Source organism: Phyllostomus discolor, chromosome 6 (genome assembly GCF_004126475.2).
Source record: "Phyllostomus discolor isolate MPI-MPIP mPhyDis1 chromosome 6, mPhyDis1.pri.v3, whole genome shotgun sequence".
NCBI classification, from domain to species: Eukaryota; Metazoa; Chordata; class Mammalia; order Chiroptera; family Phyllostomidae; genus Phyllostomus; species Phyllostomus discolor.
This window is the reverse complement of record NC_040908.2, coordinates 9,386,701-9,406,375: the sequence shown is the minus strand read 5'-3', so window position 1 is coordinate 9,406,375 and position 19,675 is coordinate 9,386,701. Positions and strand designations below refer to the sequence as shown.

The window sequence follows — 19,675 nt, the reverse complement described above, 5'->3', positions numbered from 1 at the left end:
GGCCCAGCTGCCCAGGTATTTATTTGCGCCGCCGGAATGCGCAGGGCGGGCACCTTGTGGCCAGGGGCGGGGATCCACGGTCGTGGCTGCTGGGCGGGGCGGGCCCGAGGCCGCGGGACCTTTAAATCGGCCGCCCTGGCGCTGGCCCTGGCCTGTAACTGACCAAGCCGGCGAGCCACGACCCGATGCTGGACACCATGCCACGCCGCCTTCCGGGACTGCTCCTGCTGCTCTGGCCGCTGCTGCTGCTGTTGCTGCTGCTGTTGCCGTCTCCCGCAGCCCCCACTGCCCCCAGGCCCCTGGCCCGCTCGGGTTTCCGGAGGCTGGGGACCCATGGCCCCGGGGGCAGCCCCGGGCACCGCCCCGCTCCTGCAGTCCCCACCGGTGCGCCCTATTCGGGGGCCGGCCAGTCTGGAGGGACCCGCGGTGCAGGTACTGCCAGGGCTGACGGGAGAGGCGCACCAGGAGAGAGACCCGGCAGGGGGCACGGAGGGAGGGAGAGCCTGGCATGGGTGGGCTGGGGCATTGATGGGTTCCCCCTCCACCCCAGCCTGAGCCATCCGCGGTGCAGGAGAAAGATTCCCCTCCCGGACGAATCCTGTGGGGCAACTGAGGTTCAGAGAAAGAAGGGAGTCCGAGGGCTAGGATTTGGGTCTCCTGAGGCGCAGGCTTGGATAACTGCCCCCGTGATCTGGGCCGGGCAACTGGGGGGACTGGCGCCTCAGCCCCTACTTGTGCGGCAGCTGAAGAGGGCTTCTTGAGATTGTGCTTTGAGTACCCTGGAAATGGCTCCATCCGTATAGCCCCAGCTCAGTCACCGGCAGGCTATATGGCCCCTCCTGCCAACCCACAGGCTGCCCCAGTTTCATCCAGGATCGGGGCTAGAATTCTGACTTTCCAGTCTGAGGTTGAGGTGTGTGATCAGGGAGGAAACTTGAGTTACCCCTGGGTGCCCCCCACTTGTCTTGTTACCATCCTGGTCTCAACTTTTTTTTTTTTTTAAGATTTTGTTTATTTTTAGAGATTGGGGAAGGGACAGAGAAAGAGAGGGAGAGGCTACCTCTTGCTGGCCCGCAACTGGGGACTCAGCCTGCAACCCAGGCATGTGCCCTGACTGGGGATCGAACATGCAACCTTTCCGTTTGAAGGCCAGTGCTCAACCCAGAGAGACACCAGCCAGGGCATGAAGCTGATTCTCCTTCCTTCCTTCCTTCCTTCCTTCCTTCCTTCCTTCCTTCCTTCCTTCCTTCCTTCCTTCCTTCCTTCCTTCTGATGTTATTTATTTATTTTTAAAGAGATGGAAAGGGAGGGAGATGGAGAGGGAGAGACACACCCTTGCCAGTGCCTCTCACATGCTCCCAGCCTGGGACCTGGCCTGCAACCCAGTCTTGTGCCTTGACTGGGAATCAAACCGGCGACCCTCCGGTTCACAGGCCAGCCTCAAAGTCCACTGAGCTGCACCAGCCAAGTCAGCTTCTGTTCTGCCCCTGACCACATGTATTGCTTCAACTGACTGGGCCCCAATTCCAACCTATCTTCCCCTTGGGCCTCAAACACCCAAAACACTCTGAGTCTTTGGTGAACAATTCCACTTCCTTTTCGAGTCAGTAGTTGGTTCCTGCGGCTGAAAAAGGTCCTAGAGCAGTGGAGCCGAAGGGACCCAGGTGTCGATCATCTCGTGCAATCCCACGAGCAAGTACAGGACAGTGAGCCTTGTCCAACTGAAGGGCCCCAGCCAGTCAGTGTCAGAGCCCAGAATAAAGCTCGGCTCTGACATCCCGGGCACAGGGCTTTCCCCTGCTCTTAGTATGGTTTATGTAAGATTTCATCTTCATCACCAAAACTCCGGCTTCTGTCTTGTTGGAGAGAGGCTGCTCCAAACCATGTTTGGGTATCCAGTCTCATCTGGCCAGGGATGCTGCCCGCCTCAGGCTGCTTTGTGCTGTCTCTCCCCTCCTGCACCTTTCTGGGTGACGCTGAGAAAGAACCCAGGGATTCTTTCCTGCCCCAGCCCCAGCCCCAGCCCCAGCCCCAGCGGGCTGGATGTGTAACGGCGACAGCATTTCAAAAGTGAGCCAGGAAGTGCCGGGGTTCACAAAGGGAAAATTCAGCTGGTTGCTCCTGGCCAAGAATAGGGATAAAGCCTTTCTTCTAGCAGTTATTCTTCCCTCTGGTCCTGACCCACCTCCCTCGGGAATGGGTCTGGGCGAGGGAAGAAGGGTTTCACGGGGGATGGCCATGTTCCCCCCAAACATCACTTGTCCTTTATCACCTGGAATCCAAACTGATCTTGAATGATGATCCTTTAATTAGTATCACATTCATTCTTTTCTGAAGTGCTTCCGTTCCTAATTCCCTCAACATTCCTTAGAAATTCCTAAGCTTTGCAACTGAAATTGCTAAGCTTCACAACAGGCCTTTATTTTTAGCAGAACTCAGAATTTGGCAATATTGTGAGTATGGAAACCTTTTGGGAAATTCAGATTCTCAGTTTCCTGGTTGTTTTTTTTGGGGGGGGGTGATGGGTGGGGGGGGTGCCTGGTAGGGGAGGTGGTGGGTGCTGTGGGTGACACTTCCTTGGTTCTGAGAATCAGAGGGCTGCTATCAGAAAAGGGGGTGAGGTCCACAAACAAACGATGGGGTAACTAGTAATTTCCAGTGAGATACGAATCAGGAAGTAACCAGATGCTCATAGGATCTCCCGCCACCCCAGACCAGGCCCCTGCATTAGTTGTCTATGGCTGCTGTAATGAATTACCACAAAACCAGTGGCTTAAAACCAACCCATTGTCCAAGAGATCTGTAGATCAGAAGTCTCCCTGGACTAAAATTAAGGTGCTTGCAGGGCTGTGCTCCTTTTGGGAGGATCCAGGGGTGAACTTGTCTCCTTGCCTTTTTCAGATTGTATGGGCTGTGCCCTCATTTCCTGGCTTGTGGCCTTTTCCCTCTGTTTGCAAAGGCACCGAAGGCGAGTGGGGTCCTTCTCACATTTTATCACTCGGATCTCTTCTGCCTCCCTCTTTCACTTTTCATGGGGCCTTGTAATAGTGGACCCGGGATAACCTCCCCATCTAGGGTCCGTTCCTTAACCGCACCCAAGAAGTCTCTTTTGTCATGTAAAGTGACCTACTTACTGGTTCTGGGAATGGGGACGTGGACATCTTTGGGGGTGGGGACAGTTTTCCCAGGGGGGATTCCGTGTGAAAAACCTAGTGGAGAAGGAAGGAACCAGCACGTTTATGTATAAGAACATATAACCTTGACACTGGTAAGGACACTCTTTGGGTGTTGGTGAAAACACTGTCAAAGATGGGGTTCACATCAGCACACATGTCTCCTGTTACTGCAGTCACGCAAAAATACGTCCGTCCGTCTCTGGGAAGGGTTTTCAGCACGGGCCTTCTCCCTTGCTCCTCATCTGTGGTAACCAAGGGGTGAAGTGAAATTCTGGAGTTGTTTTTTTTTTCTTTTAAAGGCCTTAATTCCTTTTGACTTAACTAAATACATGACATGCAGCCTACTTCAGGGTGGTGGCCAAATGTCAACCAGCAGGATGTTTACTAGGCGCATGAGATCATGTTGATTTTTGTGGCGGAAAAACGTTGCCTCAGAGAGAGGCAACCGCAGAGGGAAAAGCCGCCCTGGGCCAGGGAGTCAGCAAATCTGTATAGTCCAGTCCCTGTTCTGCCACTTTCTAGCTCTCACGCCTCCCGGAGACTCAGGCTTCTCCCCTGTAAAGTGGGCCCAAAGGCAACCTCTGCACCTCTCTCTGGCTTCTTGGAGTTGTTGTGTTGGTAACCCTCGGTCTCGGAAGTGTTAATGATAGTAGGATGTTGTTTCTTTCTTTCTTTTTTTAAAAAGATTTTTAGAGAGGGAAAGGGAGGGGGCAGGGAGAGAGAGAGAAACATCAATGTGCGGTTGCTGGGGGCCATGGCCTGCAACCTAGGCATGTGCCCTGACTGGGAATCGAACCTGCGATGCCTGGTTCGCAGCCTGCGCTCAATCCACTGAGCTATGCCAGCCAGGGCAGATGTTGTTTATTTCTTAACGGAGTATCTTCAGGCAGCAGAATAAAACCAAATGGATACTTCTCAGTTTTTAAAAGAAAACTATGGAGACATGTAATTCCCGTCCCACATAGGACATTTTTTCTGTCAGGAACCGCATAGCCTAGGGATTCATTGTGAATCCACTTTCCCCCTACTCACGGAGCAGCGTGCCTCAGAGCAGCATCAGCCTCCAGCCCCTGGTAGGAAGAGGAAGAGCTTTGATTGGCACTTAAGGTTCAGGGGTCTTACTTCCATGTAGAACTTGGTGTGTAGGATGAGTGTGAGTGTGTTTGTGAATTGGGAGAGAAGGAGGAATGATTTGAAAAAAAGACATTTAATAACCAGCTTCTCTCTTAGCCAGTCTTGACTTTTGGACTTGATGTTGGCGGCTGGAGAGGGAGGGGCATAGAATGAGATTGGCGGGAAAGGATAAGAGCGAGTAGACGAGCCCTTGCTATGTGGTTCGGTTGGTTGGAGCAGGAAAGTTTAGGTGAGCTCTGGTTGGGTGGCTTGGCTGGTTGGGGCATTGTGCCCATACACCAAAAGGATACCAGTTCAATCTCTGGTCAGGGCACATAGTTGGGTCACGGGTTCGATCCCAGTCAGGGCGTGTACAAAAGGCAACCAATCTCATGTCAGTATTTTTCCCTCTCTCTCTCTCTCCCCCTTCTTCTCTCTCTAAAATCAAAAATTATATCCTCAGGTGAGGATTAAACAAAAAGAGAAACTGCACATGAAAAAAGTGTATCATGTTACCACAATGCTTTTTTTCAGTGTAGGAAAGATGTACATTTCTCGAGGGTGGGGAACATGGTTTCTTTGCTTTTGTAGCCCCAGGGCTTAATACATGGGAGGCCCTCAAAAAGTTGTGGTGGATGAAAACATGAAAGAGAGGTGGCAAGAGTTCAGTAGGGCAGGGGGATAGATACCAAGTTGCAATCTCTGCTTCTCAGAAGGAGAGAAACGGCCACAAAGTTGGAAGTGTAAATAACATGGATCTGATTAGTGGTCATGCTTCTTCCTACTTTCAGCCTAGCTCAGGCACGTTGGGCCCCAGAGTTCACTAAACGTGCATTATTGACTAGGCAGGGGAGACTCAGGGCTAGTCTGGAGCAGCGTTCACCCCCATGGAAGTGGGCGGGGTGGAGTGGAGTGCGGCTGCCCACACAGTTCACCTTTCCCACAGTCCAGGGACACTCGTCCCATTGCCTCAGATGGCCAAGATGCCCGAGAAGGGTCTGGAATTCTTTCATTCCTGAGAGTCAAGAGGAACTTTGAGAACAAAACTTGAAGTGGAGGGATGAGGTCTTAAGTGAAATTTCAGGGCTCAGCCAGCCCCCAGGTGAGGTACTGGGGGACACCTCACACCTCTGTGTGAATTCTCACTAGGTAATTCTGAAGGCCTAGGTGCTTTCACAACCCAGAGGGAGATGGGCTTGGGAAAGAGCAGACAGTGGGGCATTTGGAGGTAGGGGACGCGTCCTTGTCTGGCCTCCAGTCCCAGAGCATTCTGGGTATGAGCAATGGCCCCATTTCTGACTGTGCTCAGATCACTGCTTAGTCACTTCTGTTCCCCACACCCTTCCTTGCAGGTGTTTGCAAGAGCAGGCCCTTGGACTTGGTGTTCATCATCGATAGTTCTCGCAGCGTACGGCCTTCGGAGTTTACCAAAGTGAAAACCTTTGTCTCCCGGATAATCGATACCCTGGACATTGGGGCGGCGGACACGCGGGTGGCCCTGGTGAACTATGCCAGCACCGTGAAGATCGAGTTCCATCTCCAGAACCACTCGGATAAGCAGTCCCTGAAACAGGCCGTGGCGCGAATCACACCCTTGTCTACGGGCACCATGTCGGGCCTGGCCATCCAAACAGCGATGGAGAAAGCCTTCACCGTGGAGGCAGGAGCGCGGGGGCCCAGCTCCAACATCCCTAAGGTAGCTATCATCGTGACAGATGGGCGGCCGCAGGACCAGGTGAACGAGGTGGCGGCGCAGGCGCGGGCGGCCGGTATTGAGCTCTACGCCGTGGGCGTGGGCCGGGCAGACATGGAGTCGCTCAAGACGATCGCGAGCAAGCCCCTGGACGAGCACGTGTTCTACGTGGAGACGTACGGGGTCATTGAGAAACTCTCCTCCAGGTTCCAGGAAACCTTTTGCGGTAAGTCTTTGCTTCCAGCTAGAAAGGATGTTATAGTCCTACATTATGAATCCAAAGAAAAAGTGAATTCTTCTCCCCCCTCCCCCACCCTTTTTTTGGTGGAAATTTTATGGAAAACTGAAATACAAGCAATGCTTTTTTACAGTGTTTAGGAATATAGAGCTGCCTTATATATAACTTGGTTTGCTCATAAAAACCTGCATGTTTGCATTAGCAGTGGGAAGGTTGGAAATATCCAGGATAAATGATCCCACTGTTCCCTGATGGGGTTAGAGCAAAAGAAAAACAAAACGTTCAGGGTGCTGCTCCTCTCCCCTCCGCCCAGCGCTGCGTTTTCCCCAGATGCTTTCTTTAGCTTCCCCACGACCACGGTTCACAGAACCCTGCGTGTTTTCCTGCAGAGCACAGGGCCCCGCCCCTGTCCGCGCAAGGACCAGCCGGCCTGGGTTCTGGGGTAACGGGCAGTTAGACTGAGGGTGTCGTGACCGCTCTCGGTTTGAGGTCCGGCCCGTTCTCTGATGATTCTTTGTGGAGAGGCAGGAGGAGGAATCAGGGAGGCTGGGAGTTCAGCTCATTTCGCAGGGAGAAGGAGCGGGGTTTGTTTGTTGTTTTAAATCACTCTCTGATGGCCCTTCTATTTTCTTCCTGTAGGATGGACATTGGGATTTTTAGCGTGAATTAGCCAAATCCTGAATATGATCCCTCTGAGGCTGGGGTTTATTATCAGTCACTGATCAGAATTAGGAATGTGGGACTTATACTATATTCTTTTATTTTGCATTTTAAACCTACTTATTTTTCTATCTATCTATATATATATATCATCATGCTTTATGTATTTTTTTTCCTTTTATCATTTGGAGATAATCTTTTGAAGCCCTCCAATGGAATTCTCCAAGCAGGTGTGGACAGATTTTTAGTTTAGGTGAATTTTATTTTTTAAGATCTTATTTATTTATTTTTAGAGAGGGAAGGGGGGGGAGAGAGAGAGAGAGAGAGAGAGAGAGAGAGAGAGAGAGAGAGAGAGAGAGAGAGAGAGGGAGAGGGAGGGAGAGAAACATCAATGTGCGGTTGCTGGGGGCCATGGCCTGCAACCCAGGCATGTGCCCTGACTGGGAATCGAACCTGCGATGCTTTGGTTCGCAGCCCGAGCTCAATCCACTGAGCTACGCCAGCCAGGTCAGTTTAGGTGAATTTTAACATGTAGATGCCTTTTGCTATATAATCTAGTCCACATTTATTTATTTAACACACGTTTATGGGTCACTGTTGATACACAGATGAAGTTAGTCCCTCCCTACCATCCAGCAGCAGTCGGGGGGTGGGGACGAGACAAACAGGGGAGCCCATGATCACAACGGCGTGTTTCGAGGAGATTACTAAACGAATGGGAAACGCAGCAATCGCCCGTTTATCAGGAAATGGAGATGACGTCTCGGTCTGGAGTGAAGTCTGGCCTCATCTCAGCCAGACCTGGCCGGGATCCCCTTGTCTGTCCTGTCCCAGGACACTGGGCTTTCACAGGCTGCCATAGGCTTTGGGGGCGTCTACTTGGCCTTCATGGGTTTCCCAAAGGAAAAGGGTGTTCTTTCTCCTAGGAAACCGCCTGTGCTTGTGGGCGGGAGCTTTTCCCGAGAGGTGCTGGTCTGCGGCAGAGCTGGGTCTCACAGCTAGCACCCGGGCTTGGGCCTGAAGGCCATAAAGTAGCAAGTGGTGAGTGGCCACCTTTTCCTTCTGGTACAAAAGAGCTGCTTGTTCTGGGGGGAAAATGCCCTCTCTATGGAAAAAAGGACTGCGGAGCAGCGTGTTGTAGCGCACAGACTGGAAAGACCGCTCCGTGAAAAGGCTCTTCTTGGGGAAATATTAGCCTTGTCCCGGGGCCAAAGCCAGGGAGGCTGGGTTACCTGCCACAGCGGTGGCAGCCTCCTCCAGCAGGCTTCCTCGGTTTCTCAGCAATGACTAAATTCATTGATTCTTCTCTCAAAACATCTCGCTAGGAAAAAATCCAGTGAGATATACATGGCTACAGGAGGGAAAAGATGGAGATAGATTCTAGCTAATATAGTTTTCTTTAGGTTGTTCTTCTTACCTGTTTATGTCTAGTATGAGTTTATTCTCCTTACTGATATCGGAGGCCCTGAAGTGCACATTTGAACTGGCTGCATATTCGGAAAGCAGTTACCTGCACCCACCTGCACCATCTGCAAGTTCAGATATGCGTTGCTCCCCAACTGTGGGTGAGTTCCAGGCCTAGAGCAATGCGCCTGCGTGTGAATTCTGTTTAGACACAAACTATAGAACCTTGGAAAGCAGACCGTGGCTGCAGTGGGCCAATGAGCTCACAGACCTTCGGAAGTACATTATTGTTCTCCCTGTATCTGGCTTTGGGGGAGCCAAGTTCTTTTCATGGATGGGGGATACGTTGAACAAGTATCAAATTACCTGACCCATGTATGTGTTTGGCTTCAGCTCCAAATGAAAAATTCCCTTTCTGTTTTGAGAAAGTTAACCATAAGATCTGTGACTTAAACTTGGTCACGTGACTAGTTTAAGAGTGACATTTCTAAGAGGCCAAGGCTGAGCGTGAGCCAAAGACGGGACGGGAAAGACACCAGAGAGCGGTGTCTTTTCGGCACGGGAGACACTCCCGGAGAGGTTGACGTGTCGACACTGACTGTTGGCAACTCCCTTTGTGCAGCGGCGGACCCGTGTGTGCTCGGCACCCATGGGTGCCAGCACGTGTGCATCAGCGACGGGGACGGCAGGCACCACTGTGAGTGCAGCCAGGGCTACTCCTTGAACGCCGATAAGAAGACATGTTCAGGTGAGGCCTGCTTACCTGGTGGGCGCTGATGAGAACTTCTTTTTGGGGACCCACTCTCCTGGCTTTGGGGTGGGCCTTATGCTTATCTGCTCTTTGCTTTTCGGCTGGTTTACTGTTGCTTACCAACACTTTTCCTCTAAAAGGGAAAGGAGAAGAAAAGTGAGGTAACACATATATTGGCCTGTGATAGCACAAAATTCCGGGTCCTTCTGAAGATTTAGAATTTTCCCTGGGCTTTATTTAATTACGTAAAAAGCTGCCCTTTCCTCTCTGTGGCTGAAGATGCCCCTGGAGTCTGGAAGAAGGAGAAAATTTAGGGAAGCCCTCACTCATCTGGTACAGGAGTACTCACACATGGTCAACCAAGAATGGGACTCAGTCCCATTTTAAACTGAAGCTCTGGGAAAATGTTTGTGAGAGGAAAACTTCAAGATCTTTTTTTTAAAAAGATTTTATGTATTTGTTTTTAGAGGGGAAAGGGAGGGCGAAAGAGAGGGAGAGAAACATTAATGTGTGGTTGCCTCTTGTGCTCCCCGCACAGGGGAACCTGGCCCACAACCCAGGCATGTGCCCTGACTGGGAATCGAACCAGCGACCCTCTGCTTTGCAGTCTGGCGCGCAATCCCCTGAGCCACACCAGCCAGGGCAAAACTTGGAGGCCGTGGAATTTGGCTTACGCATTTTATGCATCATGAATTGAGACCCAAAACAGAGAGACCTACCCATGCATGAGGTCTGCTAATGAAGAGTGAAGACCTCAGTCAGGTCCAGCCTCCAGCCCCGTGGCCTTCCTCCTGTGCTGAGCTGCCCCTGGCTGTGTGTGTGCGGTCTGTGATTACTTATCTACGTTTCCCTGTGTTCACGCATGTCCTAATAATTTTTTAACTTTTTTCTCTTTTGGTCCTGATCATTTTTGGTAGCTATCGATAAGTGTGCTCTGAACACTCACGGCTGTGGACACATCTGTGTGAATGACAGAAGTGGCTCTTACCACTGTGAGTGCTACGAAGGCTACACTTTGAACGCAGACAGGAAGACGTGTTCAGGTAAGTGGGCGAAGAGGCGTTGCTGTTGCTTCCTCTTCGTCTACCTCGTGTCCAGGCAGCGCTGGACCGGTAGGGTCACATCGACGGGAAACTCCGTGTTTGCCTCTCTGGCCACCCTTGGCTTTTCCCATTTCTAAGTCTTGTGAGAACCTGGCCCGCAACCCAGGTTTGTTCCCTGATTGGGAATCAAACCGGCGACCCTTTGGTTCGCAGCCCACGCTCAATCCACTGAGCTATACCAGCCAGGGCTAAGATTTCTTTTTTTTGAAAGAGGTTTTATTTGTTTATTTTTAGATAGAGGAGAAGGGAGGGAGAAATAGGAAGAGAAACATCGATCGGTTGTGTTTTTGATCAGTTGCCTTTCGCGTGTTCCCAGCTGGGGACCTGGCCCACAACCCAGGCATATGCTCTGACTGGGAACCGAACCTGCAGACTGCTGGTTTTGTGGGATGATGCCCGACCCACTGAGCCACACCAGTCAGGGCTGCAAATAAGACTTCTGTGCACAGGCAGTAAAAGACTTTTCCATGCTTAATTTCTTTTCCCCCGGACCTTGTCTGGCAGCTCAGGATCAATGCGCTGCAGGTACACACGGCTGTCAGCACGTCTGTGTGAGTGACAGAGCCGGATCCCATCACTGTGAATGCTATGAAGGCTACACTCTGAATGCGGATAAAAAAACCTGCTCAGGTAAGGCACACTCAACAGATTCTTTCATGCTTGGCCCTTTCTAGTGCAATGAAACCAACTTGCAAGTCACCCAGAGAGAAATTCTTCAAAGTATCTTGGAGAATCAGGCTGCAGGCACTCTGCTGTGCTGATCCCCGAAGGCATGCATCACTTAGGGGGCAGTGAGCTCACTAGAATCTGCAAACATAAACGACTCCAGAAAGTTACTGGGAAATGGGGAGGGAGTGGAGCATGTGAGAAAAGCCCAGTGAATGGAGGGTCCTTCTCCAGGAAAAATGTATCACCCTGTACACTGGGGGCTTTTAAAGCAAATAGGAAACCTTAGAGGAAGTCAGTTGGACAGCAGCTATTTGGTGTGATAGCCTGAACTGATCGTTTTCCAATTAAAACTTGGCCTGGCATTTTCCTGCAGCCTTCATCTTAAAGCTGGATCGTGTTAGCAAAGGAGACTTTGTAAGGAGCTGAATTAGACCCACACAGACCCTCCAGGAAGCTAGGAGCCAGCCGTTCCCTGACAGTTGCTAGATGATCAATCTTCGATGCGTCTGAGGCTTGGCTAGCGAGCCCATGCCAGAACGCAAATCCTCATTAATTTGATTTAAACTCACTGGCAGAACAGGGTGGCAAGTATAATCTAAAAACACTCCTAAGAGAAATGCATAGCTCTCCGGGTGGTGTTTAGCTCTGGTATATGCAATATATATGTTTATTTAGATTTTATGCATATTTTCCTCTCTCTCTTGAGGAGGCATATTAGGTGGCTTTTTCAAGAGGGATGAAGGAGAATGACTATCACCAATTTTGTTTGTAAAAGATCAGTGAAAGCATCCTGAGCACCTACTTTGTTCCCTGGACCGTGCTAATCACTGTAAAGATATGAAGAGGCAAAAGTTCTGCCTGTGAGTGACCTACAGGCTGGGTGTAAAAGAACCAATGCCCTAAATAAGCGGAGACTGAGTAGCCAGGGAGAGGGGCTGACGGTGACTAACTGACTAAGGGCCGGAGGTGGAGGCAGGTCCCTTGCTCTGTCTAGTGAGTGACACGGCGAGGGTGGGGCTGGAGGCGGGTCCTTGAGGTTGGTGACAGTGGGATGGAGGAGGAGTGGAGAGATGGAGCCGGCTAGGGGCCTGGCTTGCACAGGCTGGTTCTGGGAGGGGGCGCTGAGTGGGGTGGGGTGGAGACTATCCATGGCTGTGCTTCTCATATGGCTGCAAGTATTATTACGCTTGGTGCTTTAAGCTGCCAGGAGCACTGAAGTCCTGGGAGAAGGAAAGGAAAACAAATTTACATTTCAACGGACAGATAGGGAATCAAATGGAACACTTTGTTTAAGAAAACCCCCCAATTCTCAGAGGCAGTTTTCAGTCAAGGCGGACTACGGGAGGACTACTCCTGCTAATGACAGCCAACATTCTCCAGTGCCTACGGCACGTGTGGGTGGTTCCAGGCCTTTTAGACACACTCACACATTTGGTGCTCAGAGCGGCTTTCCGAGGAAACAGGCGCAGGCGGGTTAAGTCACGTGCCCCAGTCGCTCAGCGCGGGAGTGGCAGAGCCAGGATTTGAACTCGGGCACTTGCTCTGGTGGTTGCCTATGCTCTTAGACACTAAGCCACCCTGCCTGATGGTGCAAAGCACAAGAGAGCAAAGAGAGGTAAGAGAGAAAGACAAGATGGCGGCAAGACAGTGTTTATGTATCTGACAGTAATCATGGATACTATCCAACGCTGCAGTACATGGGTCAGATCCTCTCCAATGGCCTGCTTTGCCCCGGCTGGGCAGTAGGAAGGCTTGCAGGTGAGATGTGGAGGCCCAGAGCAGAGACCTGCCCAGCTGTTACCTCTAGAGTTGGCCGCTAAGCGGGGAGGAAGGGAAGCATAAAGCTTTCTGTTAGTCAGCGTGTTGCTGGCACAGCTTGAGTTGTAGTGATGACGTCGGGAAGACACTCCACAGACAGATCACACAGAGCCTTGCCTTTCGCGCAAAGCAGTTTTAGAGGCAATAGGGAGCCACGGAAGGTTTTTGGCCATGAAGTGACACTTAAGAGGAGAGTTAGAGGGGAACAAATGAACAAGTTTGGTCCCTGCCATGACAGAGGAAGAACCTGTGTCTCTCAAGGAGGCCTTTTTGCATTTGCTCTGAGCTGCGGTTTTCACTTGTCCCAGGTCACTCGGGCGAGGACAGCACTGTTGTCTGCTCTCCACTCGAATCTGGGCAAACCGTCTCCCTCCATGAAATGCATTTACTCGTGAGCGATAATAAATATGTCGCTGTCCAATCATACACCTCATCATCATCATCACCATCATTTTTCTGTGTGTGTGTGTGTGTGTGTGTGTGCAGGCCCGTTTTTTCTGTCCCACTTTGGAAGCTGTCGAGGGCAGGCCCTTGGTCCCTGGAGTCCTCTCTGTGCAGCGTCAGATTTAGCGCCCTGGGTAGGTGGGTCCCTAATAACAGTCCTGGTGGCGGGGGAGAAGCGTGGATGGCTGGAGATACTGGATGCCTTGGTGGTTGTCAGGAAAGGTTGGAGGTGAGTTCTGGAATAGAATCAAGACCCCTTGCAGCCCCAGGGCTGTGGGGAGGAAAATGGGGAAGGGCTCCCACCCAGCTATCGGCCAGAAACTCAATGGCCTAAAAGGCCAGAGGTGACATATGGGACAGGAAAACAGGTTTTCTTCTTCCAGAACTCGGGGCACTTGCTCCTGATGACCAGAGGGTTTGCTCTCAACACATGCTGGGGGCAACCCAAGGCTTTTTTCTCCCAGAAGTCTGTGTTTCGTCTCCTGTTGTAATTTGTGGCTGTTTCCTTCCCTGCGCCTCCCCTGGTCAGTTCGTGACAAGTGTGCCCTGGGCTCCCACGGTTGCCAGCACATTTGTGTGAGTGACGGCGCGGCCGCCTACCACTGTGATTGTTACACCGGCTTCACCCTGAATGAAGACAAGAGGACGTGCTCGGGTAAAGAATGCCCCTTTCCTCCTGTTTCATTTGGTAGGACAGCCTAGGGGTACGCGGTTCTCTCTCCAAGTCTGAGGCCCCTTCTTGCGGCTGGAATCCTCCGGGGGGTCCCCGCTGGCATCGGTAGGAAACAGTTCTCCTCCTCCCACCAGGGAGTCTTCCCTCCTTGATCTGGTTCCATCCTCTCTCTCTCTCTAATTAGAAAAAAAAAATCAGTCTTGGGCATTATTCCTACTCCTGGAAGATGGGGATTCGCCCTGATTTGTAATGGTTTAGGCTCTGACTTCATTTGTTTGACCATTTGCCTATTTCTTTGTTTAGCGACTGTTCTCGGAGCTACTGGGACACACCAAGTCCTTTAATCAGGTCCCCAGGAAGGGACTGGAGACAGACCAGGGTTTTGTACTTAGCAGTGTACTGAACAAGTCTCACACTTCTCTTGTTAAATTTATTCCCGAATCTTTTATTCTTCCTGATGCTGTTGGGAATGGATCCATCTGTCAACTTTCAACTGAGCTGTGTTGCAGTTGTCCAGTTTTCCATGGGGCCTTTTAATTAGAACATCCCACAGAGCCTCTGCCCTCACAGCGCTTACAGGCTGTCAGTGCAGATACACTAAACAAGTATCCTAAGTCTCAAAGTGACTGGTTGAGATGGGCTTTGAGCTGGCCATCCCTAGCAGGTTCAACAGGATTTGGACGGGTAGGTAGACTATGTGGGATCAAGTGAGATTTTAGTCCCCCAGCCCTCTGTCAGATCTTTGCAGAATGTAAGGAAAGATGTAGGAGCCCCGCCCTGTCCTCAGGCAGTAGCACCACTTAATGGGAGGACTACACACCAGTCTTCGGACCTGGGAAGTTCCTCTTATTTCTATTAGGCCACGTGGGGGGCTCTGATATTGAGTAGAAACAGCTGCCTCATGGAATTAAAGAAAGAAACAGGGGTTGGCCTTATTGTTCTCCCAGGTTCTTTGCTCTAATGTCAATACAACTTTTAGTTCCAAAGTATTTATGGGCAAGAACTAGAACTCTCAATTTATTTATTTATTTTTTAAAGATGTTATTTATTTATTTTTAGAGAGGGAAGGGGGGGAGAGAGAGAGAGAGAGAGAGATCAATGTGCGGTTGCTGGGGGCCGTGGCCTGCAACCCAGGCATGTGCCCTGACTGGGAATCGAACCTGCGACACTTTGGTTCCATTTTGGTTCTCAGCCCACACTCAATACACTGAGCTACGCCAGCCAGGGCAGAACTCTCAATTTAAACAAGTCAGTAGAATAATTGTCCATATAGGAAACCAGGAATTATCTAGTTCTTTTTAAAAAGAGATTTTATTTATTTATTTATTTAGAGAGAGAAGGGAGGGAGAAAGAGAGGGAGACATCAGTGTGTGAGATACATTGATTAGTTGCCTCTTACACTCCCCCCACTGGGGGCCTGGTCCACAAGCCAGGTATGTATCCGGACTGGGAATCAAACTGGCGACCTTTTGGTTCATAGGCGGGCACTTCATTCACTGAGCCACACCAGCCAGGGTAAATTATCTAGTTTTAATTCTTGAAGTTTTTTGGCCACACAAATACAGGTTTTTCTCATTTTCATTTTTTAATGAGAATACAGTATCATAAAATTAATTATCTTATCTCTGCATTCATGGCTTCCCACGATACTGGCCTTTTAAAATTTTACTTTATATCGTGGAAAACTTCAGATAATCACAAAAGTATAGAGAAAATACAATGAGCTCACATACAACCGTCACCCAACTTTGGCAATGTGAACTGATCCCCAACATTTCCAAATTCAGTTTCTTCTGTGATAGTCACATTCTGAAGTATTTCCTCCTTTTTCTGCATGCTCTTATATCCTTCTTTCCAGAAAATGCGTTCTGGTGGGTCTTAAAAAAACGGAACCATTGAATCACAGATTTCCTGATTCCCTGTGATTTCTAATTAGCTGTCACCTTTCATGCACTGTCATTGTCACCAGCCGTTGAAGAAGCGCGAAGACTCATCTCCACAGAAGATGCTTGTGGATGTGAAGCCACACTCGCATTCCAGGAGAAGGTCAGCTCCTCCCTGCAGAGACTGAACGCCAAAAATATCCTTTCTGGAGGGTTCTCTGCTGCTGTCGCGAGCCAGCTAGGTACTGCAATGAGCCAAACATCTTAGGATATTCCTCAGGATAAGGGCCCTCCCTATTCATTAAGTTTTAAGATGAGCGATACGAATACTACAGAGCTTTTATTTTTTTAGAGTTCCTTTTAAATGTTTTAAGAGACTTTTCTTATTTAATATTTACAAGGAAACACTACCTATTTCTTCCTCTAGTGTTTTTCCATAGCAGTGTATTGGGAGCAGTGTAAGAGCTCCTAGTTGAGCTCTGATGAACAGATGGAGCTATTATGCTATGATTTCTTAATATGGCTTCAGTTCAGAATGTGTACCTGCTTGGAACGGGGTAGCTGGCGCGTGGGCTGTGAGAGCGCAGATGACCCAGAGCCGTGCGCGCTGGCCAGCCACGTGGTCACAGGGCAGATTTGAAGTGTAACGTGGCACCATGTCCGAAACTTCCAAAATTAAATCTTTAGCCTAAATTGTAATTCAGGAAAACTGTTTTTCCTTGCTGTGGCTCAAGTTAACAACACTGTTCCTGGGGATCTGAGAGGGGCAGAATTCAAACTGTGACAGGGATACCCTAGGGGTACACAGAGACTTTCAAGGGGTTGGGTGTGTGTGTGGGGGAGGGGTGGGGGCAGAAAGTTTTAAAGGGATCAATTTCCAAATCCTGCACGTCCTTAAACTGATCTGCCTAAAATGCTACTTGTAGTCAGCATTCTCTCTCCATTCTCCTGATTTTACACCAGAAAGGCACAACTCTCACGTGGCCCGCATCTCCCTAGGGTGAATTTCTTGGAAAAGTGAAATCTCCCCCACCCCCCCAGAGCCAAACAAAGGGACAGTTCAACAGTTTTTTAAACTAGCGCTTCATAAACACTTCTCCCGAAACCCATTCCGTTGAGAGACACCTTTTCAATTCAATTTTACCTTTTATTTTTAGTGACTTTACGTCAACATTTGTAACTTATTTGTTGTTTGGATGCGTTATGTGCTCATAGTAGTTGTGATTATAATCCAGTCCAGGTGACTAAAAACAGCTGGGGCCGTATGGGCAGGAAAGGTCACTGAAAGGTGATTTCAACTTAAATGTGTGTGCTTGTTTGTGCAAGTTTACATCAGAGACACATACAGAGTGACCGAGAAAAGATTTCCAAGGTTCGAAGTAGACTCAACTTCTGTGGGGAAAGTAGAAAGGAAATATAAATTATTTTATTTTAAATATTTTATTTTAGAAGAACGATGCTAGGTGTCAATCCAGTATGGGATACATTTGAAAGATTGATATAAACTTTATTTTAAAGTATTTCTTTCTTTTCAGAGAGAGGGGGAGGGAGGGAGAAAAAAAGGGAGAGAAACGTAAGTATGTGAGAGATACATTGATCGGTTGCAGGCGCCCCAAATGGACACAGGGCCCGCAACCCAGGCATGTGCCCTGACCTGGAATCAAACCAGTGACCTTGTGCTTTGCGGAACGATGCTCCACCAACTGAGCCACGCTGGTCAGGGCTAAATTTTATTTTAGAGAGTCAATATTTGTAACAGCAGAAATTGCATATTTTGTAATGAAAACTTATGATGAAAATTTTTACATAATTTAAATATGCATAAGGCATCGCTTATTTGCCAAATTATTTTAGGAGACACGGCACAAAGGTTTGTAGACTCCTGCTTATGTTGTGCTTTCTAAAGAAAAGAATTTCTGAGTTTTTAGATTGTATTATACTTTTGAGGAGAAAACAATTTCACTTTTTTAAAATTCACAGTTAATTATTTTCTTTTATGTTGTATTGAAGTGTTTGAAAGTGTGTTTATGTTTTCTAATATCTAAAGATAACGGTGTTGGCCTTAACAGCTATCCACTTGATGACATATTGGGGAAGCTGCAGGCAAATGAATATGGACAAATACATCGTTAAACTGCTTGAAAATTTCACCTGGCAATATGGAGAATTTGGTATATTTAATATTTTTGCACATTGCAATGTTCCTGCTAGTGTTCTGCCATTACCAATGCTTGGGTATTACTGGATAAATAGTTTGAGGATCTTCTAGAGAATCAGTATGACCCTTCTAAAGAAGTAAATGTCCAGATCCTTATTAAAAGCAAACTTTAGTGTCTCTAAGCTATGACTGTGAAAATAGAATGAAAAATTTAATGTTTCTTTATTTACTAATTGAGCCATTTAATTTTTTTCACTTCCTAAGTTCTCATTCTATTCTCAAACACAAGTCTTCTGTTTCTACAATTATGTTCATATTATATATTCACTATAGATATTTTTAAATGTATAGAAGTATAAAGAAGTAAATAAAAATCACCTGTATAAAACTAGTAACACTTCACTATTTTTTTCAGTGTTATTCCTTTATAAGTGTACATTTTTAATTCTGTTCTTTTAAAAATGTGTTGAGTTTATGGGGGTGACATTGGATATAGAGATTGCAAGTGTAGAATTCTGTAATACATCATCTGTGTATTGTAATGTGTTCACCACTCAAAGTCAGGTCTCTTCTGTTACCCTCTATCCCCCCACACACTCTTCTACCTTCACCCCCTTCCCTCTGGTGATCACCATGTTATTGTCTGGGACTTCGAGTTTTTTTCCCTTAATCCCTTTACCTGTTTCACCCAGCCCCCAACCTCCCATCCCTCTGACAGCTGTCAGTCTGTTCTCTATGTGTCTGTTTCTACTTGGTTTTTGTCCCTTAGACCCAACATATAAGTGAAATCATATGATATTTGTCTTTCTCTGACTGCTTATTTCACTTAGCATAATGCTTTCTAGGTCTATTAATGCTGTCACAAAGGGTAAGATTTCCTTTTTTTTTTTAGTGGCCACGTAGTATTCCGTTGTATAAATGTATCACAGCTTTTTTATCTAACATCTACTGATGGGCACTTGGGCTGCTTCCAAATCTTGGCTATTATAAATAACGCTGCAATGAACACAAGGGTGCATATGTTCTTTCAAATTAGTGTTTCGGGTTTCTTTGGATAAATTCCCAGAAGCAGAATCACTGGGTCAGAAAGCATTTCCATTTTTAATTTTTTGAGGTATCTCCATACTGCTTTCCGTACCAATCTGCATTCCCACCAACAATTTGCAAGGGTTCTCTTTTCTCCACATCCTTGCCAGTACTTGTTTGTTGATTGATTGATGGTAGCCATCCTGACAAGTGGGAGGTGATATCTAATTGTGGCTTTAATTTGCATTTTGTGATGATTAGTGATGTTCAGCATCTTTTCATATGTCTGTTGGCCATCTGTTATATACTCTTTGGAGAAGTGTCTATTTGAGTCCTTTGCCCATTAAATTTTTTTTTTTTTAATTTATTGATTTTAGAGAGAGGAGGTAGGGGTGGGGAAGAGAGAGAGAAAGAGAGGAGAGAGAAACATCTATTTGTTGTTCCACTTATTTATGCATTCATTGGTTGCTTCTTGTGTGTGCCCTGACTGGGAGTCGAACAAGCAACCTTCCTGTGTTGGTATGATGCTCTAACCAGCTGAGTTCCTGGTCAGGGCCGTTGCCCATGTTTTAATTGGATTCTTTGGGGTTTTTTTTTTGGTGTTGAGTTTTGTAATTTCCTTATACATTTTGGATTTTAACTGCTGATCAGATGTATCATTGGTGAATATGTTCTTCCAGTCAGTGGGTTGTCTTTTCATTTTGCTGATGGTTTCCTTTGCTGTGCAAAACCTTTTTAGTTTGATGCCTTCCCATTTGTTTACTTTTTTCTTTTGTTTCTCTTGCCTGAGGCGATCTATCAGAAAAAATATATTGCTACAAGAAATGTCTGAGATTTTACTGCTTATGTGTTCTTCTAGGATTTTT

At 48.1% G+C, this 19,675-nt stretch overlaps 1 protein-coding gene across 3 annotated transcripts; it reads left to right on the top strand.

Moving 5' to 3' along the window:
* On the top strand, nt 1-17,765 carry MATN3 (matrilin 3). 3 transcript variants are annotated; one of them, XM_036027681.1, is made up of 8 exons: nt 1-384; nt 5,642-6,208; nt 8,907-9,032; nt 9,953-10,078; nt 10,643-10,768; nt 13,599-13,724; nt 15,712-15,822; nt 17,703-17,765. In XM_036027681.1, the coding sequence occupies exons 1-8, from the start codon at nt 186-188 to the stop codon at nt 17,756-17,758; spliced, it is 1,437 nt and encodes a 478-aa protein (XP_035883574.1). In that variant the 5' UTR covers nt 1-185; the 3' UTR covers nt 17,759-17,765. The 3 variants fall into 3 exon arrangements, with proteins under 3 accessions (XP_035883574.1, XP_035883575.1, XP_028372847.1); XM_028517046.2 differs by having other exon boundaries at nt 3-432; XM_036027682.1 differs by lacking the exon at nt 10,643-10,768 and having other exon boundaries at nt 2-432.
* Nucleotides 17,766-19,675: the final 1,910 nt, after the last annotated feature.